This window comes from Sceloporus undulatus, chromosome 3 (genome assembly GCF_019175285.1).
Source record: "Sceloporus undulatus isolate JIND9_A2432 ecotype Alabama chromosome 3, SceUnd_v1.1, whole genome shotgun sequence".
NCBI classification, from domain to species: domain Eukaryota; kingdom Metazoa; phylum Chordata; class Lepidosauria; order Squamata; family Phrynosomatidae; genus Sceloporus; species Sceloporus undulatus.
This window is the reverse complement of record NC_056524.1, coordinates 229,230,623-229,255,631: the sequence shown is the minus strand read 5'-3', so window position 1 is coordinate 229,255,631 and position 25,009 is coordinate 229,230,623. Positions and strand designations below refer to the sequence as shown.

Sequence of the window (25,009 nt, the reverse complement as noted above, 5' to 3'; positions counted from 1 at the left end):
TTAAACTTTAATAAATAACTTTAATTCCCATTTTAAAAACAAAGTTTGGAAACAAGGATATAAATTTAAAAAAAATTATACTTCAGCTTTGAGGGTAGCATTGTGACCTCCTGGAAGTGATATTTCTGAGTGAATAAATATGAGCTTTTCTATCACTGCTGCATCAAACAACAAGAATCAAATGATTTATCTATTTAAAAGAGGACTTCCATACCAAGGCCTATCACTCTACCTGTATTTTTAAAAAATAAAAAAGATATAAGTAAAAATTTGCATCAATAAAACATGCAAAAGTTAAAATTCAACTATCGAGAGAGTTAAAAACTAAAAACATCCATTTAAAATTAACACATAATGCAGTAGAACAGATTATTAAAAACCTTTTTTCTGCAATAGCTATCAGTGCCCAAGGCCTATTGAAACAAAAACAACAAAAAGGTTTTCACCTGCCAGAAGAAGGACACTTTGGAATAAACCAGTGTAGACTGGGAAGTCTGGGGAGCAGCTACCTAGAAGGCCCTCTTCCATGTTTCCACCAGATGTAGCTGTGAGGTTAGTGTGATAGAAAAAAAGGCCTCTCCTGAAGATCTCAAAACCCATTCAGGCTTATATGAGAGTATCTTTATTCTGATAATCTTGACCTGGGCTGTATAGGGCTGTATAGTCAAAACTCTTTGATTTGGGCTGGAAATGGACAAGTGGCCATTGAAGCTGTTGTAACAAGGAAGCAGTATGATTTCTATGACCAGCCTCACTTATTAGTCTGCAGCCCAAAACCTAGGCAGACTCATACAGAAGAGAACAATTCTCTATCTTGTGGCCACCTGAAAAGGAAAGGCTTAGGACAATAATGGGAATGCACACTTATGAAATGCCAAGACCTTCTTGTGCCACAGCCCTAGAAATATAGTTGTTATCCTCTGTGGAAAATTGAGCTTCACAGATAAGGCCAGTAATATCTGATTACTGATGGAATCAAACTAGGAAGGTAAATTATGATAAAAGGTGAAAAAGATAAAGGTGGCCCGTTCTGCATGGGCGTATAGTATGGACTGGGTCCATACTAGGGTTAGAAAAGGGCGTCCCTTCCGGACACCCCTAACCCTAGTACGGATCGAGTCCATACAAAATGGCAGCGCCCATTCCACACGGGGGCCGCCATTGCTACGTCACCACCACGCCACCTCCAAACGGCACCAGAAGGAGCTCCGAAATTTGCGTCACTGGCGCAGACTTTAGACGGCTTCACAGATAAGGCCAGAAATGTCCTATGTATCAACCTCCATCACACACTGTACGCTCTGGGAATTTATAATAATATAGCAGCTTAATGTAGGGATGAAGATTGTCCTCAACTGCCAGTAAGATTTTCCTGCCAATATGATTATCCTGGAATATCTTCTTTGTGCACAATCTGTTTATCAGTTAGAATATTTAATAAAGGACATGAGAATGGCTGAACAATAAATAAGCACAAAGCTTCTTCTTCTTTTTTCTTTGGAGAAATGTTTAAAAGCCACAGTTATTACAAGGATAGGGAGGAGGGCACCACTGCTTTTTCTGAAGTACTTTGTAAAGAGGAGGAAGTAGACAAAATCTATCCAATAAATTGTTCACAAGGAATTTTTGTCCAGCTCTGTTTTTATGATTCTCCTTGAGGTTAATTAACCCTGTGGAGGATTTTTAAGTTAAGGGGGAGAAAGTTATGGCAGCAAGAAATAACATGTTTGTTTGTCATTAGTTTGTGGCTTCTCTCTCTTGTGGTTTTTCCCTCCATGAAAACCACTCTGTGCTAAGTAAAGCTAAATGCACATATTGCATTCTGGAGTAGCAACCAACTGTGAATATTTGCTATGCTCCTTTGCAATTTAGCAGTACGAAGCAGGGGAGCTGTATGGAGAACAAGGAGGAGAGAGGAACCAAAAAAGAAAAAGAAAAAAGGAAGAAAGTAAAGCCACAAAGACTACTCTTTCTTTCTTTTTTCCCTACAATTGGAAAAGCATTTAACCAGAATAAATGCCATGATAATGCTAACTGTTCCTTGACTGGTGTTTGCTCCAGCCAGATTATTTTGATGAGGATTAGACAGCCACCTGCAGGAAGCTATCTAGCCCACATTTGTTTGTTTTTTGTTGGTAAAAAATTGTAGCATGCTCATCAGAGAAACTGTGATTTTGTTATTTTAACAACATAATGGTTGATATACTTAGATGAAGAAACAGCAACCTGTGTGTTTACACAACTTTCCAAAACTGGTCCTGTTAAATTCAGATCATATGCTTTACCATATTTCTCACATTCAATATGATCTTGTGCTGTCCAGTCTGAAGTCTCTGTGAACTGGGCAAAGCAATCTTCTGGGAAGCAGGGAATTTATACAACCACTATGCTGGCAGGATAGGCACAATACACTATATCAGTGCAACCTGAGAGGATGAGGAAAATATATACAGTGTCTATTCAGTTTACAAGAAGATCCGTTCCAGACCTACCCACCTCCCATTCCCCCACATAAAGCAAATTCCACATAAAATCAAGCTGCATTTGTTTGAATGGGGCATGTCGCTGTGGCACGGTGCACGGTGCATGGCATGGGCATGCAACCCATTCACCATATTAAGGCTCACCATAAGCATGACCTCAAGTCTGCGTATGATGAGCCTGCATACAGCGCAGGTGTCCTGTACCCAGAAACTCCAAAAACAGCATTAAATCAACAAGTGTTCCTTTTCCAAGTCATTGGAAGCAAGCAACAATATCCCTATACTGCTCACAAATGAAGGATATCAGTGAGGAGGGAGACATGCCCGAGAGTAGCTTTCTGCCCAGGTGCAACAATTGACTCCGACTGTGGCTGCACTTCAGGGACAAGTTAACCCTTCATCTCCCAAACACCACCAAAAATGGTTTGCCTCCCTTCATGATAAGTTCCAGGGGGACTTCACCATGCTGGACAGTTTTCTTGCTAATTGCAAGCTATATTTTAAGCTGCAGAGGGAAGATTTTCCTGATGATTGCCGTAAGGTGGCTTTTATAATTAGTTTGCTCTCTGGGCTTGCCAGCAAATGGGCTACCCCCTATCTGAACCAGGATAGCCCCCTCCTCAGTAGCTTGCAGGACTTTATTAAAGAAATGCAGCCATCTGGGGGGATCCTGTGAAGGCCGTCTGCAGAATGCCAAATCCAGGCTCTTTGCCAAGGTGCAGGAGCTGTAGCAGAGTACTCCACAAACTTCTTCCTGATAGCTCAGGACTTAGAGTGGAATGATAGTGTTTTGCAGGCGCAGTTCAGGGCTAGGCTGTCAGATGCAGTGCTGGATGAATTGGCATGCTCTGAGCTCCCTGCTTCTCTGAACTTATTGATTGCACAAGCTACCTGATTGGACGGCCTCCTCTCAGCTTTCAGACGAGCTTGACGGAGTGCCCTTCCGCCCCCTCTGAGTTCTGCTCCACCAGCTCCAGCCAATGCACCTGTAGCTGCTCCTCCCCGGCCAGCCGAGGAACTTATGCAGCTGGGAGGGGCATGACCTCAGCTCACCGGTGCCTAGAAGAAATGCAGGAGGAGGGAGGGCCTCTTCTTGGACTTCGGTCTCCAAGGACATTTTGTCCAGGAATGCCCTGAGTCATTTTAAATGGCAGACCCATGTACAGTAGCTTAAGTGGGAGGTACCAACATTGGCCTTGTTCCCAGTCCAACTTAAAATTTATAAAAGACTTTGGAACCTTATGATTTCAGCAAGGTGTGTAATACATTTTTACACTGTCTTAATTTCAATTTTTTGCACTATTGTTTAATATAGCAATAGCAAGTACATTTCTATAGTGTTTATCAGTGAACTAGCACTCCCTAAGCAGTTTACAGTGTGTAAGCCAATTGTCCCCAACAAGCTGGGTACTCATTTTACCAACCTACAGAAAGATGGAAGGAAGGGTAGACCTTGGAGAGCTCCTCAAGAACCAGACTTACAATATTGTGGGTGCAGTACCAGCATTTTACTACTGCACCACCAGGGCTCCTTGTTTTCAGAAAGTTTAAATTATTTTAGTACTTTCAATTTTATTGACCTATTATCCCATATTTAAAATTGTTTAACTCATGTTATTCTAAGTCACCAAGAGATAAGGAGCAGAAGATAAATATTAAAAATAAATACATTTCAAAATAAGATAGTTTTCAAATCATTTTTAAATGTCCGTGCCTATAGAAGAAACTAGAAATACAGGAAGTTATACAGTGACTGTTGAAAATAGTAACTTGACACTGTATCCCCTTTTGCCTAACTCAATAGCTCAAACTGGTATGAATTCCACTGCTGTGTAATCCACTCTTTGGCAGAGAAAGTCTCACTGCCATTATGTAATTATCACATCAGACATTTATTCATATTAAATATTAGAGGCAGAGAAAGTAGTTTAGAAATGGGATGAAATTTCACCTTTGAAGGCTCAGAAAGCAGATTCACCTCCCATTAAAACAGGTGGAAAAAAATCTCAACTTCACAGTGAGTTGGGTCTAGAGGTTCATGAACACAAGATCAGTTTTATACCCTGACTCTATTTTGCCCTCCCATAACAAATTCCCAACCTTCCCTTTAAATAAAATAAAATAGTAAAAAAGCCTTATCTTGGAAAATGTCAAAAGATAAGTGGAAGGAGGGCTGCATCCAAGTCACTAGTGAGCATACACATGCTTTCCTTAGCTGCAAATTATTTGTGAAGAATTATTTGCCATTGGAGATCATGAGTCTCATAGACTCTCAATCACTACTTTCAATAAAAGGTGGTAATATTACCATGCAAAGTCCTAGATGATTTGGGGCCCAGACACTTGAAGGGATATATTTCCCCATATAATCTCGACTTGACTCTAATGTCAGCTGGAGAGGCCCTCCTAAGTATGCCTCCACAGGCAATGGTTTTTAAGTGCACAACTCATTGTCTTAGAATCATAGAATCATAGAATCATAGAATCGTAGAGTTGGAAGAGACCACTAGGGCCATCCAGTCCAACCCCCTGCCATGCAGGAAATCCAAATCAAAGCATCCTCTGTCTTCTTGCCAGTGGCATCCTCATTCCAAGACTATTATGTCTTTTTGGGTACAATTATACAAGTTTGTTTTTCAGTAGGTGTTACAGTTTTTAAATGGAATTCTTTTTTAAAAAAATGATTTGAATGGGGATGCAAATCTTCATTAATGATGTTCTTGAACAAAGCAATTTTCTTCAAACTCGGAAGCAGTTCAGAATGTTCTACACAAAAAGGCAATGTGTTTTGTTTTCGTTGTACACAGAAATCATTATTTTTTTGTGCAGAAAAGAAGATTTAGGCACAATAAATCCAACAACCTCTCAGGGAACTTTTCAGACAGAAACGTTCTTCACTGCAATGATTCCTGACATGGGAGAATACTCCACACTGGATTTTTCTGACTCAGGAATCCCGCTTTTGACTATCGACCAGATATTTTCAAATATTAGTTTCATTCTAGGTTGTAACTTATCATGTGATGAAGGATGGAATATGTTGAGCTCTGCATATCTCAGAACTTTGCCTTGCAACTCATAGCCCAAGGCCACTTCTGCAGTCCTCATGTTAAAGGGAAGAAATCTGATAGTTAGTGTGCTGCCTGAAAAAGAGTAGATTTTATCAATGTGTTGCTGCCCTCTCTTTGCAGGATGCTTTGGGTTACTTGCTCTAGGCTTCAAAAAGTAGTAGACTTTACACTCCCTAAGTTTTTCAAACTTCAGCTGGAACTAGCACTCAATATGAGGGAGCAGCTGGGGTGTGAAAATGCAGAGCTGTCTCAGTATTCACTGCCTTAGGAGTTGCTGAATACGTAGTAAAAGATAGCTGTTTTATGGTTTTCCTATCTTATTGTTAACTTTCTTTATTCCCATCTTTTTCACTCTATCCTACTGCATATACTCATGTATAAGTCTAGAAATTTTAGTAAAAAAAACCCTGAATCAATTTATCCACAGGTCAATGTAAGTATTATACTTTAACTCTTATAAAAGAAGGGAACCATCCCCTGGTGAAAGGCAAGAGTGCAATGTGTCCCAGGCTCTCCTCCATTCAGCCTTTAGTGTGAGCAAAAATAGTTATGCTTTCTGAAATGTTATAAGTTCTTTGCTGTTGTTTTCCTTTGCTTCATCTTTTACATCCCACCTTGACTCCCGTTATGGGAGAAAGGTAAGATATAAATCCTTTAAATAAAATTAAATGAATATCCTTTGTTACATGCTCCCAGGTTTTAACCTCAACGTATCCACAGGTCATATCAAATCCATAATTTTGGTCCCAAAACCTGTCATCAATTTATATATGAGGTTGACTAATATTCGAGTATATACAGAATTTCTTTTCTTATGCGGAGCTGACTGTGGGTTGTAACATTGCTAGTAAAATGTATGGTACAAATGTCTTTTTTCTTCAGCTTTTCTAGGCACTTGATTTCTTTCTCCTTTATATTCTTGATTTCATTTCTTTCTATTTCTTGTCCCTTTCCCCACTTCTGCAACTCTTTGTTATTCCTTTCCTTCCTTCCCCCTCTCTCTTCCCCTAATCCTCTTCTTTTTCTCCCCTGAAACTCCTGCTAACATTCATCTTCTCCCTCATTCTGCATTCCTTAGTTCTCCTTCCCTCCACAACTCCCAACTGAAGCTTGCTTCTTCGCCCTCACATTTTTATCCTTCTTCCCTCCTCCACACAACTCTTGTCTAAATATCTTCTCCTTCCCCTTCTCTCTCATTCTTTCCCACATCACATTGTTGCACTCACATTTTCTCTCTCCCTAGCCCCCTTTGTAGTCACCTGTCCTCTTTATTGAACCCTCCTGGATATGTATGTATCCTCTCTCCTTTCCTATTCCTCTTTTTTATCATCCCCTTTGTCTTCATAATAATCATTCCTATTCCTTCATGTTCTCTTTTTCCAATTTTCTCCTTCCCCAATCCCACTCAACTTGAAACCATTACTGGAATGGGTTAGATGCCTGATTATTGGGGGGGGGGTGTCCAATGAAACTAAAGGTGTTTACTTCTTAATAGTGATTAATATACTGGACTGCCCTATTTGGTCGTCATCATCATCATCATCATCATCATCATCATCATCATCATCATGATGCCTGGTAGAAAAGAAGCATCTCAACAATGTTTCTCATAGTTCTTCCGCCAATAACTGCCTAAGGATGTATCTATATAATTTCTAAATTACAGAGTACAGAAACATATTACTGTTAAATGTCTCCAGAGATTTCAGGGGAAAGGGAAGGTAAATCAAATCAAATTTGGAAGATTAGCTTGATAACATCTGCTCAATAAGTCTAAGAAAGCAAGTATTCTTTTTTCTTGTTAAGGAGATTCATTCAAACGTTCCTCACTTACTCTTATGGATGAGTGATTTTTTATAAAATGTAACATGAAACTTAGTTTAAAGCAAACACACATACAAAACAAAAAACAGGAATTGTGGCCAGGAACCCCCTGCCTTTCATTCAGTTCCTAGGAGTGAAAGACCACTTGTGAGAAGATAGCTCTATTGTTACCATTATTTACATTAGTAAGATATGCTGGATCTCCAAAAACCCTGTCTGATTTCACAAACATTTCTATCAGCTCTGCTTGAAACCACATATTAAAATCCACCAATCTTTCCACTGCTGCCCGATGAAAACTTCAACAAAAACAGCTGCATTTCACATGTGGTTTAGCTTAATATCCTATCCTGCATGTATAACTCCAATGGCCCATACTGTTTTCTAAAAAGAATGTACAATCCTCTTTTGTTTCACATTGTGAATATTGCTGTGTTTGAGAATAAAATGGGGCTGGTAGCACTTCATTTCTACAATGTCTTAACATCCTCCTTTAAAAAAAAAAGTCATGTAACATGTGAAATTGAGTACTGCAGTATTTGGTATCCAGACAAAATGGTTAGGTATCAGAAGAGTCAATTGGCATAATTAGTTGAGTTGTTAGTTATGAAGTGATAGATAAATAGCTTGTTTCTATCAGTGAATATGGGATTCCCAGAATATGTCTATCTGTGTGATAGCCAATCCATGTTATGGTTGCAAACATCAAGCTGTCACATAGTAGCAGATTCCTTTATGATAGAGGTCGTTATGTGAATCATATCAGAACTCAAACCCGAGATTAGAAATTTATCAATACCATGTGCATTCTTTCACATGTAATAATCCCACACTTTTATTGTCTACCCTCTATAATATAATGTCTGAGACATTAAAATCAATAATAATTCAAAAAATGTTTGCAACCTCATCACAGGTTGACACATCTCATATCTCACTCTTTCTCTATAAACTGAGAATGTATATACTTCTATGTAAACATTGTGTGGTAAACCAAATCACACAGTGGGCAGGATCCATGCTCAATGGACCCCTTGCAACCATTGGAACTTGAGTTAGTTCTAAGTAAAGTATCCCATTGATTTCAGTGAATCTACTGCAAACATGACTCCATTTGGAACCAAAGGTATATTTTGATAGCAGAACTGCACATATATGAACATATATAGTTAGCTTTATCATGCTGCAATCTCATTTAACCTGGTAGAATCCCTTCTGACCTGCAAGATTGACTTGGGTATCAGGCATAGGCTTTTGTCATTTCAGCTGAGGTCATTAAATTTGGGCCTTCAACATGTAAGCATGTGCTAACTACTGCGTTTCACTTTCCATAAATGTGGTATACACTAAAATATTAACAATTATGTTAGACTGAAGTTAAAATAGGAGCCACCATGCACCTTTAAGGCTGCCCGTTTATTTCATTTTTTAATGCAGGGGTGGGCATTTTGTGATTGCGCAGTTTGTTATGCCCAAGTTTGTTAAGGGCAACCTGTTTATCCTGAGAGAGTGTAATGAGAATCTCCCTCTCCGTGGACATATTCACTATAGGGCTGAAACAGACATTGAGACACCAAATTTGGTTTTAAACACCATGCAAGTAACAAAGTAACACAATCATTGACTATCAAGAGCTCTTTCTCTCACACATTCATACAATACTCACACACACTTTCCTTCCACCGAACATTGATCAGGTGTTCTCGAAGGTTGGGGATGACATCGTTGCCGCGGGTGATGCCAACAAAATGGAGATGAAAGTCCAGGGTCTTTATACTTTTTCTTCTCTCTGGCTTTTGGCTGCTGAAGTCTTGCAATATTGCAGCCCATTACTCAACTTCTTCTTTTGGGAGGACAGACAGGTTGTTCAGATCAGTCCGTGTTCAAAGCAACTCGTTCTGTTTAAAGCCCTCCATTGTCCTGTCAGTTCCTCATCATGGCGACTCAGGAGATAAGGTTCTTCCTGGTCGTAGTTCGTCACACCTGGATGGCACCCCGCTTCAGCTTCCAAGTTTTCAGACTTTCCTCGCCTCGGTTGCCAAATACTTTTGTCACATCAATGCTCTGCGCGGAACCATCTTGTTTGGTCCTTTAGCTATGTTTAAAGCACAATTCCTTGGTTCTTTGGTTCTTCAGCTCTGGGTTTAAGTCAGAACTCATGCATTCGTCTTACAAGTTATTGTTGGACTGCAAATTCCATCAGCTCTACCCAGCATAGTCAATGACAGGTACAGTCCACCCTTGCCATATGTGAGGGATCCGTTACCATAAATTTGAATGGTGGCACACTTCTGCCATTCCAGCACATGCACCATTTTGTCCTCCACCACTCCATCCACGTAAGCTTGAATCCACATACAGCGAGGGCACATATGCCGAGGGCAGACTGTATTACAATTCAGCAAAATCTAGAGGCCTACATAATACACTAGGAATGGTCCCATGGTGGGTGAAAACTTTCCCTCTGTATTCCAACAGCCATTGTTACTCTTTTTGAGGAAGAGAAGAGCAGCCAGTCATGTTTCAATTGTGCCTTGGCCCAGTGGCTGAAACTCTCTCCATTCATCTCTTCATTTATTGTAACTGCCATTGCTGTCTCCTCTGAGAGACAGAAAAGCAACCAACATCTACTGGACTTAACACCCCTGCCTCCAGCCATCCCTTTTTCCTTATGTGTTCTGTCTTTTTAGATTGTAAGCCTGAAGGCACAGAACTGTTAAAATGACAATTTGTAAAATGTTCTGGAAGGCATTGTGGCTGAAGGGTGGGGTATAACAGCTGTAAATAAATAAATCCCACTCCTGTTCCACTGATTGTTTTGGTTTTTAAAATATTTATACATTATTCCCAGTGTGATTTAGACCCCGATCTAAAATACACAGACAGCCTGCTGTAGTCAGAAATTCAGCCACCTGTACATGGGATGCTGCAAGAACAGCGATGAGAATATGCAGAAGGCAGGGCCAATGAACTCACCCCAATTTATCTTCGTGAAATAAGGGATGACTGAATATCACTTTTTGTAACCCAAGAGCTGCTGGATGATTGCAATAAATTATGTGTCTTATATGGGGACAGTCCAAAACTCTGACCATATACACTGAGTTATCCCTCCATTTTCATCATTTCATGCCCTGAAATTGAGATTCAGGTTTTCTTGCTTTGTTAATATTATAGTAAAAGGGAGGGAGGAAATGACCTAGAAGCAATAATAGACAGAACAGGAGAGACCTGGAAGAAATTAAGGTTCATTTGGATATTATGAAAGCCAGAGTTTCAAAGCAACCAGGAGCAAGTAAACCATTGGACACATTTTGACAAGTTAATTGGATCTGACATAGATTTGTTTGGCCCTGAAAGTGCCTTAGAACCTGGGGAAAAAACAGGAAAATGTCATTTCATGAATACTGAGCAATGGTTAAATATGATTTGAGGTAGCTTTTCCCAGTAATACTATCCAGGGCCTTAAGTGAAAGTGGCTTGTTTAGCCACTAGGATTCTTGGATTCTTAAAATCCTAGAAGTTTCATGCAGAGAGTCCAATAGATCATCTTAATCCAGCTTCCTCCCTGAGATAAGATAAAAAATATTCTTTTTGTGTATTTACATAGGAAACATGCCACTGTAGCTACAATCAGGAATCTTGTTACAGACCTTTGTGTTTTGGCAAAAGTACTTTAGCACAATATTTTACCTTAGAGAGAAAGCATGGTATAATGGTTTGAGAACTACAGTACAACTCTGGAGACCTGCTCAGCCATGGAAACCCACTGGGCAAGTCACAGCCTCTCAGCCTCAGAAGGTCATAATGACAGAATCATTGACAACTTTTTGACAACTTTATCAGCTGACAGAACAACCTTATCTAGCTTTGTATGGTACATCCTCACTCTGTACTACTCTGAAAAGTGCCTTAAGATGCTTGGGCTGTAAAGCACAAAATGATTTTGTCCTTTGTGTTTATTAGGGTTTCTTTAGACTATCCCATTTTATTTAGGTCCCTTAGTGGCCATCCTTATCCATGGACTTGCCATCTGCAGATTTGGACATCAACAGATGGCAAGCACCACCACTGGAGATAAAAGTCCCATGTCCCCCTTCTTTTTTCCTTCCCTCCCTCCACCAACTTCACTCCTTCCTTCATCTCTGCCCTGGCTTGACTTTGGGGGCAGAGTCTGCCAGCCGGTCAGCTGGGGCAGGGGCTGGGGCTGGGGCCTGTGTCTCAGAGTTCCATCCCCAGGCCTATGACCCGGGATGGAGCCTCTAGGCTCCAAAACTCAAGCCCTGGCCCTGGCCCTGGCCCTGGCTATCTCTGCCCAACAAGTTTTTAAGTGTTCAGTCTACTACACCACACTTGCTCATCGAGATAATCATTACCAATATATAATTAGCCTTGTGTATAGTTCTTTTGTAGAAGAAACTTGAATATCTTTGCATACCGAGGAAAAACGGAGGGCAAAACAAATGTGGTCTAAACTCAGATTATGAACGTCCATAAACCAATATAAATCTAGAGCATTTCTCATGAGTAATATGGGGAGGGTATTCTGTGGTTAACATTAAAAATCATACTGAGGGATGTGGGTGGTGCGGACCACACTGGGTGACACCCTAAGGGGGTGGTGCCACCATTGCTTCCCCAAACATCTGTGTTTTGGCAGAAACGGGCTGCGGTGTTTGCCTGTGTCTCTTTAAAACACTGGAAAGATTGGACTGAGGCTTAGTGGGAGGAGAAAGGAGAGGCCCTTGGGATTTATTAATGAATATGTAAAATAAAAACAAATTGTTCTTTTAAGTTTTTATTTAAAAACATCATGTTTTACCAAATATTCACTTTAACCACATAAAATGATGTATATATATAAATGCATGTAGGCTGCACATATATTATAATTTAAAGGTATAAATTTAATTTTGCTAGCTGTTTTTGTCACAACTGTTGCAAGTAACCTTAGTACAAAAAACATGACTAAGGATTCTGTATGGTGTGGTATAGGAGGTCAATGCACAGAGATGACACCATAAGTTTCCGCACCGAGTGACACCAACCCCAGTGACACCACTAATTTTATCCCACAAAAGCAGCAAGATAAAAAGCGAAACTTTTTTGGGTGGGATGGGAAAACACACATAATTTCTTTCATGGCAAATAGCAAAGGAGGAGAAGTAGAAGGAAAAAGAAAGCAGTAGGACTGAATATAGATACAAATAGTAAAGGCCATTAAAGTACACAGTAGTAATATAACCACAGAGAGAAAGGCATCAGCAAATTAGAACTTCAGATCTCCGTGTCATCTGAAATATAGGCCTGAGGCCAGGAAATATGAATGCATGCAGTGTGAAATCTTTATTCATTTGCAGCAGATTAAAAGAGGGCCTTTAGTCACCAGCATTTGTACTAAAGCAACTAAAAACATATTGTGATTCAGTGTCAAAAATGAAGTCAGATATCAACCTATAATTGAGAGTTTTTGTTTGGAGTGTGTGGATTTTTTGAAGGCTGATAATTTTGCTAGTTATTCAAGTCTGCCTTTTTATAGTCCAGACAAGACAGAGGTGCTCCTGGTCCATCACAGGATAGATCAGTTAATAGGGACTTTGCCTATGATGGATGAGCTTATATTTTCCCTTTGAAGTCTCAGAATTGCAGTTTGGGTAGTCTCCTCGACTCAACTTTGAGCTGGGATGCCCAGGTTTTAGCTGTGGCCAGGAGTGCATTTGCACAATTAAAACTAGCACACCAGCTGCACGGGTTCCTTGAGACATCAGATCTGAGTATGGTGACATATGCCTTGATTACATCCCATTTGAACTACTGAAATGCACTCTACATGGGGCTGCCTTTGGAAACTATTCAGAAACTTCAGTGGGTTCAAAATGTGGCAGTCAAAATGTTTACAAGGGCCAATTATATGGAGCATATAACTCCCTTGTTGAAACAGCTCCACTGGCTACTGGTTTATTTCCAGGTACAATTCAAAGTGCTGGTCATGACCTATAAAACGCTACACAGCTTAGGTCCAGATCACCTGAAAGACTGTATCTCCCCATAAGAACCTGCTAGGATCTTAAGATCTATGGGGGAAGGCTTTCTCTCAGTCCTGCCACCGTCACAGGCTTGTTTGGTGAGGACATGAGAGACAGGCTTCTAAGTGGCTGCTCTCACCGTCTGAAATGCCTTTCCATCATTGAAGGCTAGGCTGTCCCCCTCCCTGTTTTCATTTTGTCAGCAAATAAATTTTTATTCAAGTAGGCTTTAACATATATACAGTAATCATGCCAGGGAGGGTTTTATATGGAGTGTGTACTCACGTTATATTTTAAAATTTTCATATATTTTATGTAATTTAATACTGTTACTAGCTAAATGGTTTTACTTGTTGTTTAAAAAAATGAAATTTTTTAAAAATGATTTATCTCTGAGCTGGCTTGGATTGCTTTCAGGGAGAAAAACAGCATAGAAATGATTGGGAAATTTATGATTGCATTCTCCTGTTCCTCTTTATTTAGATAGGGATTTCCTCCCTTCCCCCTCTTATCATTCTGTCAGTCTTAAGTGGCAGTTTAACTGACTCTCTGAACATACTAAACTGTCAGTAAGCAATCAGTAACTACAGTATCTGCCAGTAGGCAATCTGTAACAGTCCTCCTCGGAGTGAGGTTAACTGCTTTCTTCCCACTATTTTAACTCCAGTAAGATTAGGTTTTAGTTTTGTTATGTATATATTTATTTAAGCCATTATTGTTGTTTTTTAAAACCACAAACTACATGTTTGTCATTTTTTGAGTTAGTCTTTATTCTTTATGAAAGCATGTTAAAATATAGTCTGACCCATCTTTTTTGCTGCTCTGCTGATGAAAGCTGAACTCTAACAATGGACTAGGAGGAGTTGTGATGTTTTAACAACTGCTTTGAAGAGTTTTTACCTTTTTTTAAACTGAATTTTATTCTTTTATTGTGTGATTTGTTTTAATACTGTAATGGTTTAATTCTATTTTAATGCTCACTTTTTGTATGTCTTTTAAATTGTGACCCACTTTGAGTCCCAATTTTGTGGGGTAAATGGGATTATATATTATCATTATCATTATTATTTATTCTAAGTTAGCTGATAATGGCCTGTGAGAAAGGAAAAATTGAGCCCATTTTTTTCTAGCACTGAGAGTACTGAGGAGATGAAAATATGAATATGCTGGTACATTGAACTGCCTGAGGTCTATAAATGGAGCTTGTGATTGGAATGTTTAAGGCATAACTTTCATAGAATCATAGAATCATAGAATCATAGAGTTGGAAGAGACTGCACGGGCCATCCAGTCCAACCCCCTGCCACGCAGGAAATCCAAATCAAAGCATTCCCGACAGATGGCCATCCAGCCTCCATTTGAAGACCTCCAAGGAAGGAGACTCCACTACACTCCGAGGGAGTGTGTTCCACTGTCGAACAGCCCTTACTGTCGGGAAGTTCTTGCTAATGTTGAGGTGGAATCTCCTTTCCTGTAGCTTGCATCCATTGTTCCGGGTCCTGTTCTCTTGAGCAACAGAAGACAAGCTTGCTCCCTCCTCAATATGACATCCTTTCAAATATTTAAACAGGGCTATCATATTACCTCTTAACCTTCTTTTCTCCAGGCTAAACTTCCCCAGCTCCCTGAGTCGTTCCTCTTAGGGCATGGTTTCCAGACCTTTCACCATTTTAGTCGCCCTCCTTTGGACACACTCCAGTTTCTCAATGTCCTTTTTGAATAGTGGTGCCCAGAACTGGACACAATATTCTAGGTGGGACCTGACCAGAGCAGAATAGAGTGGCGCTATTACTTCTCTTGATCTAGACACTATGCTTTTATTGATGCAGCCTAAAATTGCATTGGCCTTTTTAGCTGCCGCATCACACTGTTCACTCATGTTCAACTTGTGGTCTACTTGGACTCCCAGATCCCTTTCACATGTAGTTTCATTCAGCCAGGTACCCCCCATCCTATATCTGTGCATTTTATTTTTCTGCCCTAAGTGCAGTACCTTACATTTCTCCGTGTTGAATTTCATTTTGTTAGCTTTGGCCCAGCTTTCTAGTCTATTCAGGTCATTTTTAATGTTGATCCTGTCCTCTGGAGTATAAGCTATTCCTCCTAATTTGGTGTCATCTGCAAATTTGATAAGTATGCTCCCAATTCTGTCATCCAGGTCATTGATAAAGATGTTGAAAAACACTGGGCCCAGGACAGAGCCCTGTGGGACCCCACTGGTCACTTCCCTCCAGGATGAAAAGGTGCCATTGTTGAGCACCCTTTGGTTTCAGCTGGTCAACCAGTTACAAATCCATGTAACGGTTACTTTGACTAGCCCACATTTTACAAGCTTGTTTGCAAGAATGTCATGGGAAACCTTGTCAAAGGCCTTACTGAAATCAAGATATACTATATCCACAGCATTCCCTTCATCTACCAAGCTTATAATTTTATCAAAGAAAGAGATTAGATTTGTCTGGCATGACTTTGATATATTCTTAGGTTTATTCCTTATTTTATTTTTTTATCATGGATTTTTTCATGGTTTTTTACTTTATTGTTCATAAATTAAGCATATTTTTCGGGTCTGCATCTTTTCTAGCAAAAAGAAATGATGGAGAAGTGCTTTTTCTGAGAGCAATTGCAATTTGTTTTTGTTTTTTTCTTGCAGGTGATTTTATTTTTTACATTCCATACCTCCTTGCTTTAAAAAGCATATATATTTGGTAACAGGAAGCCTCACAAACAGCTAGTGTGCATCCGCAATGCTCAAATGCACTCAAGAGTCTCCATCTTCCACAGGAGGGGGGAGGATGTGGGACCTCTCATGGCACGGCCACCCTGGGAGGAGCTGCTTATGGGTCGGTCTTCTGGCGCCGCTCCACAGACATGTGCTTCAGTCACTCCGTGTAGAAGCCATTGAAGTCCAACTTGTAAATTATGTTGATCATGCTGTGCTCATAGTCACAGGTGCTGTAGAGGCTCAGCTTGTCCAGCAAGAGGTGGGCAGAGAAGTTGCTGTCAAACTTGTTTATGGTTGCCTCAAAGCCTGCCGCCATGTGCAGGGAGTCGGCGTGCTCCGCCAGCAGCTTGTTTGCCAGCTGCTTCTGGGTGACCTTCTCCAGGTGCTCCTGCTCTGTCGGGGGTCCCCGCATGGTCCCATGCTCCGCTGCCAGCCGTCCCCATTCATTGTCCAGCTTCATGCTGTGGGAGAATCTCTGCATGCAGTTGGTGAACATGATGCAGACAGACATCATCTTCGAAAAGATCTTCAGCAGCTCTGGGTTGGTGAGCATGCAGTCCTTCAGGCAATTGTCCAGGAAACTGGCGTGGTGAATCAAGATGTCGTCAATCTTGGGGGCCGACTTGAGATTCTTCTCCAGGACATGCCATGTCATCTCCATCACTTCAAACATTATGTAGTACTGGATGTTCTGCACAAAATTAAGCATCCGCTGGTGGAGGGTGAAAGCCCCGGCAAACCATTTGGAGAAGTGCAGTGAGGAGCATTTGGCTGCTTTGCTGCAGATCCAGACACTGTACAGCTGCCGCTCAACATGTTTGCAGTAGAACATGTGCTGGAAGAACATCTGGTAGCGTGTCAGGGCCTTCCTGTTGATGATCAAGGAGAGCGGCCACTCAGTGAGAGTTCCGTGGGGTTGGCATAGAGCAGGGGTAGGCAATCTTTTTGAGCCGGGGGCCGGGTTGCTGTCCCTCAGACAACTGGGGGGCCGAAGCCAAAAAATAAATAATTAAATAATTTTTTAAAAAAATTATTATATAAATAAACCGGGACAAATGTAGGACAAAATTTTCAAATGGAGGACACTTTTTAAAAAGGAGGACGCACAAAATTTTTTGCTGATTTTTTAAAAAATGTTAATATAAATGCATGTTTCGGAGGCTTCTATAGACAATTGCCCTCCTTGTCCGCTGCTTGCCCCCCCTTACCCGTCTCCTCTTGATAGGCCAAAGGCCCCATGCCCTCACTCGAGAGGCCAAAGGCTCTGGCGGCAATCACTAGCAGGACTGGGCTGGGGCCGGTCCCAAGGCCTTGCCGGGCCACATCCGGTCCGCGGGCCGCAGGTTGCCTACCCCTGGCATAGAGGATTGCTTTCTCCTGCTTTGTTTCAATGGCCAGAACCCGCAAGAGCTGCGTAATGAGGTCGTGAGGCATCAAGCCAATCTTGAGGTCATCCTTGAAGGGGTCCGTATTGGCCGTACTCATCTGCAGGGCCAGCTCCTGTAAATGTTTTACAAATCAAAAAACCTATTTTTTCCAAACCAAAAGTGGACTTCTGTCTAGTTCTGCTTTAATTTTCTTTTATTTTCTTTTGACATTTTTTGGCAGTCACCACAGCTCCCAGATGGTCACAGGAGCAGATAATTGGCCTCCTGTCCAGTTGCAGTTGCCCCCCATCTGGTCTATTCGAAAATATTATGAATGTGTGGTTGTTTTCTTAATGCTTCTAACAGAGGGTCAAACAAGAAAGATGTCGTTCATGCAAATACCAATTCACATTTTGCATGAGAATGGTATATGGAAAAAAATGTCATGGGATAAAGAGTGTCTCAAAGGATGGGGAAGACTAGAGTCCTTTATCCTGTCCACTGTGGTACTGGTCTGGATTGGAATTCCCATAGTTCCAAGAGCGGGAAAGAAATCTATTGTGGTTGGAAAGAAGCTTTTCCTGTAAAATGATATTTTGAGGGAGCAGCATCACAGTGGCACTTTTTGTTTTGCACCTTCAATCAGAAATGTTCCATTCTGTTTTGAAAGGCAGGCTTAGGGCTTACCTGAAACCCAACCCAGACAAATTATTCCACATTAATCCAGTGGTTTCTCCATCCCTGGTGTCACAGGATGCAGGGGGGCAGAGATGGCCAAAAGGGTTCTCTCAGCTCTCTCCTTTGGACTGTTTTCCTGGCTGCAGTCCCCATTTCTATCAATATTTGATCCCAGCTATGAAAATTCTTTTACTATTTCTGTTTCTTCGTTGTCTAGGTTGAATTTGTGTAGATTCTCTGTGGTCATTATTTTTGTTTTCTTTATATTCAAGAGTAAGCCTGCTATTGCACTTTGTTCCTTGATCTTCCTTAGTAGGAGATTAGTCCTGTGGTCTTATAGCTGCTGCAGTCTTTTGTATCTCCTTTTTTTTTTTTTTTTGTGGGTAGGGATGTATATTGATCACTTCCAATCTGTTGGCCATCGTTTTATTTTCCATATCTGTTGGCATATGTTAGTTAGCACTTTAGTTGACTCTGTTGGCATGGGTTGCAGGAGTTTGATTGGAATATCATCTGTTCCTGGTGATCTGTTTTTTGTCATTCCCCTCATTGCATCTTCCACCTCACTTTTTAGAATTTGGGGTTGATCTTCATATGGCTCTTCATTCCACATGTCATTCATTTTATCATCTCTTTTATATAATTCTTCTGTGTATTGCACCCAACATCTTTTTTATTCCTTCTTGGTCTTGCATTATTTTATTTTTATTGTCATAGAGCACTATTATCATAGTCTTCGGTTTGAAATTTCCTTTGATTTCCCAGATCTTATGGAATAGGTCTCTCATTCTTCCCTTTTTGTTGTTGTTTTCTATTTCTTTGTATCGATGGTTGTGGTAGTTTTCTTTATCTTTTTGCATTAGCTGTTGTACTGTTGTATTCATGGTTCTTTGTTCCTATGTCCCTTTTGTTTTGCTTCTTTGTTTTATTACTTGTAGCATTTTATTTGTCACCCATGGTTTCTTCTCTCTTCTTTTTTCTACTGAGAGTGTCTGTGTGCAGTCCCCTTTTATTATGTCCTGGGCTTCAGACCATAGTTCTTCTGGTTCTCATTCTATTATGCTTAGTAGCATAAATCTGTTCCTTATATTGCCAATAAATTCTGATGAGATATTGTTTAGGTCATATTTTGGTATGATGAATGGTTTTGTTTTCTTCTTGAGTTTTACTCTTATTTTTTGATATGACTAGTTTGTGATATGAGCCACAACAGTGCCTAGTCTGGCCTTCACCACCAGTATGGAGCTTCACCATCTTTTACTTCCAATTATATAATCTATTTGGTGTTTGTATTGGCCATCTGATGATGTCAATTTGTATAGCCTTCTTTATGGCTGTATGAAAAATGTGTTTCTTTCTGACTGCATGAAAAATGCAAAAATGGAGAAAATCTGTACATGTGCAATGTGTTCACATTTCTCAGTCTTGTGGACAAAGTAAAGTATATTGCAACTCTTAATGTAACTGTAGTCAGTACAAGTTTTCTTCAGATCTCAACACAGTTCTGAAGAGGTTGGTGATCCCCATCCTTTTCCACCATGTGTTCATTGATCTGAAAAGGGCATTTAGATCCCGTGTTTACAGTAGTCTTGGATATCATTGAAAAGAGAGGAAAAATAATCCATTTTTTTCTGCTTGAAAGTTACAGAACTGTAGGAGAATGTGTTATTTTGTGATCTTAGCTCTCAGAAGGGTTCTCCAAGAACATATCTCCTATTTATTTATTTTCTTTTTTTCATTCTGAGAGAAAATCGGTACATGAGAGTGGTGAGGTTAGATCAGGTTAATGATGAACTTGACTTTTAAAACAAAACAGTGTGTGTGTGTCATTGCCAAGGCTTGCAAATATAATAAAGCATTGTGAATCTCAACATTGCTGGGATCATCTGCCAGGTGACCTGTTCACACAGCCAGCTCATGACACTTCCTTCCCATTCCACAAAGACAACAAACTGACAGCAAACAAGCCTTGCCCATTTTGCATATTCCAATCTACCATTTCAAACAGAGTCCTGTGCTTTTCATCCTAAAGTGGTACTTGTTAAAAGAGCTGTGACCACTCAGGCTGTTTCCTTTGAGGATGATAACACTGCTGCAGAAGCTTCATTATTATGCTAATCGAGCACAGTCTGAGCAGCTTTCATAACTGCCACATTAAATCATCTACCAAGGGGAAGCCTCAAGAGCCATTTTCATTGCACCGTATGCATATTAATGAAGTTGGAAGCTGCAGAGTTGTTTTTCAAGCAATAGGCGGGTGGGATGTGGGGAGCATATAATGTTGAATGTCTTGAAAAATCTGAAAAAGTGGTTCAACTTCACATGGGTTTTTCACAGGTTCAGCTCTGTGGGTTTGGCATTCCTGTCAGCGAGGAAGGAAAACAGTGCATAGAGATATAAAACAAAAGGAGTCTTAACAAAGGTAGCAATGATCTGGTGCAAAGATTCACATGAGCCCTTCACCACAGTACTGCTTGCTTTCCCCCCTCAATGAATACACTTCCCACACAGTGACACAGAGCCATATTTTAATATACAGCCAGCTCACTAAGCCTACGCTTCTGCTTTAGCTGGTGTGACAGACAATAATAGGCAAGTTGGCCAGAACCATACAGTTCTGGCAGGGACATAGGCTGCATGCATCCAAGATGCATACTATATGCCACATTCCAGAGATCAGTTTTTTCTCCCCCCGCCTCCCCCCCCTTTACAGTTAACCACTAAGATGTGATTTTCTTATTTCTCATTCTCTAAATCTGCACCAGTTAAGATTATGCAACTTGATTCCCATGCTAACTCAGAAGCAATTGTTATTAAGCTCAGCAAAACTTAACCTCAGAGCTATGATGATCTAAGATGAACTTGCACAGGACTACATGCTTGAGAGGAGTAGTATCTACACTTCAAATCAATTTACAATGGTCTTCAGGTTTTCCCTCCCTCTATGAGGTATTTGGCTTTATAGGGCCTGAAGCTAAGAGTACAGGTCCATGAAATCCATGCAAAGGAAATATTAATCATCTGAGGAGAGAGAAATATCCCATTTATGATTATGTTTTCCTTTCCTCAAATCTCACGACTTTCTGCAGATCAGTTCCTTTTATATTTTCTTCCACAAAGTTACACCACATAAGAGGAAAAGATAATTTTTATTGTATGAAACTTAGGGCGTGCTTTGGATTTGATTTTTTTTTATTTCCCCCTGCTAATCCTTGTATTTGGTAACTTTCTTCAGCCTAGCTTTTTTTTTTTTTCTGTGGAGCACACATGGACTCTGGATGCTGATGATCATATTTACTTATATCTCACATTTTCCCCAGCTCTTGGAATTAAGACAGCTTACAAAAATTACAACAGACACAGAAAAAAAAACCTCACATCAGTAAGAACATAGCATTAACATATAATTAAATTATCAATAGAATTAAAGGTGATGTGAGTTGCTAGTAGGTTTGCTTCTGCCATTTTTAATGTGTGTGTTTTGTGTGAGAATTTTTGTGAATTTTCCGTCTCTTTGTTTCAGTCTGTGAATCCTGTTTTTGTTGATTTAATGTGTGAATTCTTCATTTCCTTCTCCTCCTCCTTCTTTTTGACAATGTGAATACTGAATATAGTCTGAGGGGGACGATTTACAACAGAGAGGAAGTGAACCCCTGACTTGGTATGGTTAGAGCAGCTTTCACTCTCTCTAAAACCTTGTGAGTTGATGAACAGGATGAGTATGCATGGGTCCTTAGTGGAAGTGTTTACAGGGAAAGTCCAGAGTGCTACTTTATGACTGAATATGATGACATGAGTTATGCTGCCTTTCTGGTGCAAGAATTCAAGATGTGCTGGGCCATCAACATTCCCCAAGCATACCAGCCATAGCTCTTTCCTTCTGATACATATGGGAACTCCAAAACAATCTTCAATGAACTGCAGATAAAAATTAACACTAGCTAGGAAATGCAAAGGCCTTGGGACACAGATTGATTTCTCATTAGTCCTTCCTTTTCAATAGCATAGGCCTAGAACAGAGAGACAATACTGAAAGTGAATGATTGGCAGGTGGTGACACTAAGAAAGATTTGTAAGCTTCCTTCAGTCCCATAATGGGGGAAAGTTATGAATCTAATAATTAAATATTTGGCTTCTTATACCATGGGTTCCAGGTCCATTAGAAAGGACTTCTGGCAAGAGATAGAGTACACTTATCAGCAGTTGGTAAGAAAGATTTGCTAGAATGGATTCTGTGAAAAAATAAGACAGTTTTTCCAAAAGACATGGGATACCTTGTAGGAAGCAATGGAATATTGCCCTTTAGAAGGCAGTGGACTTTCCTTAGCTGGAAGCTTTTGAACAGAGCTTGAATAACCATCTCTAAGGTATTTAGCAGTAGATTTCTCCACTGACAGGATGTTTGAGTGGCTGACTCTTGGGGTTCCTTCTAACTATTAAAAGACCTCTCTCCATCAACAGTCAGTTATCTAAGGTTTTCAAAACAAACAAGTCTTCACATGTTGCAGGAAGGGCACCATGCAAACAGGTGGTCAGGGCTCCAGTGCCTAGGAGCAGCCACCAAGGAGGTCATCCTCCACATTCTAACCAGCCATACCTGTGAATGTAATGTGACAGAGAGGAGGCTCTGCCCTGAAGACATCAAAGCCAATGCAGGCTCGTATGGAAGAGTATGGTTCTTTTCATATGCTAGACCTGAGTTGATTATTGCAGTTTTTATTCCCTCCTCCACTTTCTGTCTGTTTTTTAGGGGTTTCTTTCTTGAAAAAACAGCACGGATAATACCTGAATAATATTAAGACAAATTCTTAATTGGCACTTAGCCTGCATTCTGCAGTATGGCTTGTTGTTCAGTGATCTGTGCATATGTAGATAACCTGCTATTAATTTAATAATCTGGAATATTTAGGAACTTTAAACTTACTTTATATTCATAAAATGTCTGGGAGTCATGATGGACAATAGGTGTGTACATGCCCAATTAACTTTTTAAAGGCATCTGTAGTGGACTGAGTTTGGTAAACCTCAAAGAATTTCAATTTAATTTTATGTCCTACTATTTAGTTTAAATTATCCAGAAATAAAATTAAAACCAGTATGGGAAAAAAGGAAGTTTAATTTCAATTCATATCTTCCCAAAGCAATAATTTCATATATTTAAATTAAGAACACAAACATCAGTCCAAAGAGCCCTGGTGGTTCAGTGGTTAAATACCTATACTGCAGCCACTTACTCACAAACCACAAGGTTATCAGTTCAATACCAGCCAGAGGCTCAGGGACTGAGCCTGGCATCTTGTTGGAAGCAATTAGCTTACACACTGTAAGCAGTTTAAGGAGTGCTTAAATGCACTGATAAGTTGTATAGAAATGTACTTGCTATTGCTATTTAGTCCAGCATTATGTTCACATTACAGCACTATCCTGCTTAGATATGCACACATAGATAGGGATAGCTATACTGTCAATTACACTCACAATAATATGTATCCACTGTGACTAGCAAATATTGGTCCAAAATACACTGAAGAAATAATCCAGTTTGAGACCACTTGAACTGCTATGGCTCAGTGCTAGGGAATCCTGGAAATTATAGTTTATTATGGCACCAGAACTTTCTGACAGAGAAGGCTAATTCTGGGTATAGTTCAAAGTAGTGACTGTGACCCCACAAACCCTATACAGCTTGCTTCCTCACTATATGAGTGTCAGAGAAGGCCTTTTTCTTAGGACTTTATCATACAACCTTCAGTCTTGCCTTGGACTTGCCACAGTCATGTTGTTAAAAGAAAATGAAATTATTCAAGTTTTAGAACTTTTAATACCACACCTTTTTTCAGTAGCACAGTGGGGCTTTTTGCACCCCCAGGGGGCCCTGCATGCTGTCTTCCTCATTTCCTCTTAACTCCATATCCCTGAGGAAGCAGTCATTCTTTCATTGGCAGGCTGGGGGTTGGGGATGAAGAAGCCTGCCCTGACATAGGGAGGGGGAGAGGAAGTAAAAGGGAGTTGGGGACACTGACCCACATGACTGCTCAATACCAGAACAACTATGCCAAGAAGTTACTGCATTTGAGGAGAAATCCTACAGTAGTATGTTAGAGATCTTATTGACAGGTGTTTCCTGTTAATGAAAAGGAACACACTATGAGCAAAGGAACAACAAAATAGCTACAACATTGTGCAATAAGCATTGCCAACAGTGCTATTCTCTAGCTTTAATAGCAGATTTTAAAACTTGTGTGATAAAATCCTTAGTCCCACCACCATCATAGGCACATTTGGTGAGGACAGGTGAAAGGGCCTTCTTGCTAGCATTTCTCATGCTTACCCCACTCCCACCCAAAACACACACCAGCAGACAGTATACAAAGGGATCTTATAGTGCCGTTGAGACTAATTGAGAGAAAGACATTTGAAGTATAAGCTTTCAAAGATTAAGTCTACTTCATCAAAAATACATCTGGTAAAGTACACTAAAGGTCATGCTACAAATGAATTTATCTCATTCTGTGAAATTCTTTTGTGTACTGATACAGATGGACATGGTCATGTCACTGAATAAATGACTAGTTTGCCTCCCTCTTTTCTCTCTTTTCACTTGCAGAAAAACCCCTTTTATTTAGTAGTAAACTGGGGCCTGTTACAGACTGCCAAAATAAAGCTGCTTCGGGTCTCTTTGGAGGTATGCTGTTTAAATGATGCATGCATTCGAAGAATCCGGAAGCTGCACCAAAGCTGCACTCCAATGCTTAGGAATGGAGTGTGGCTTTGGTGCGACCTCCAGACTCTTAGGACCCATGCATCATTTAAATAGCATACCTCCAAAGAGACC

At 40.2% G+C, this 25,009-nt stretch overlaps 1 protein-coding gene across 1 annotated transcript; it reads right to left on the bottom strand.

Moving 5' to 3' along the window:
• Positions 1-16,241: 16,241 nt before the first annotated feature.
• Positions 16,242-23,149, bottom strand: LOC121925960 (gamma-tubulin complex component 2-like). Its single transcript, XM_042458521.1, is given in 3 exon segments — positions 16,242-17,024; positions 17,453-17,629; positions 23,099-23,149. Coding segments are annotated over 3 exon segments (1,011 nt in total).
• Between the last annotated feature and the right edge of the window lie 1,860 nt (positions 23,150-25,009).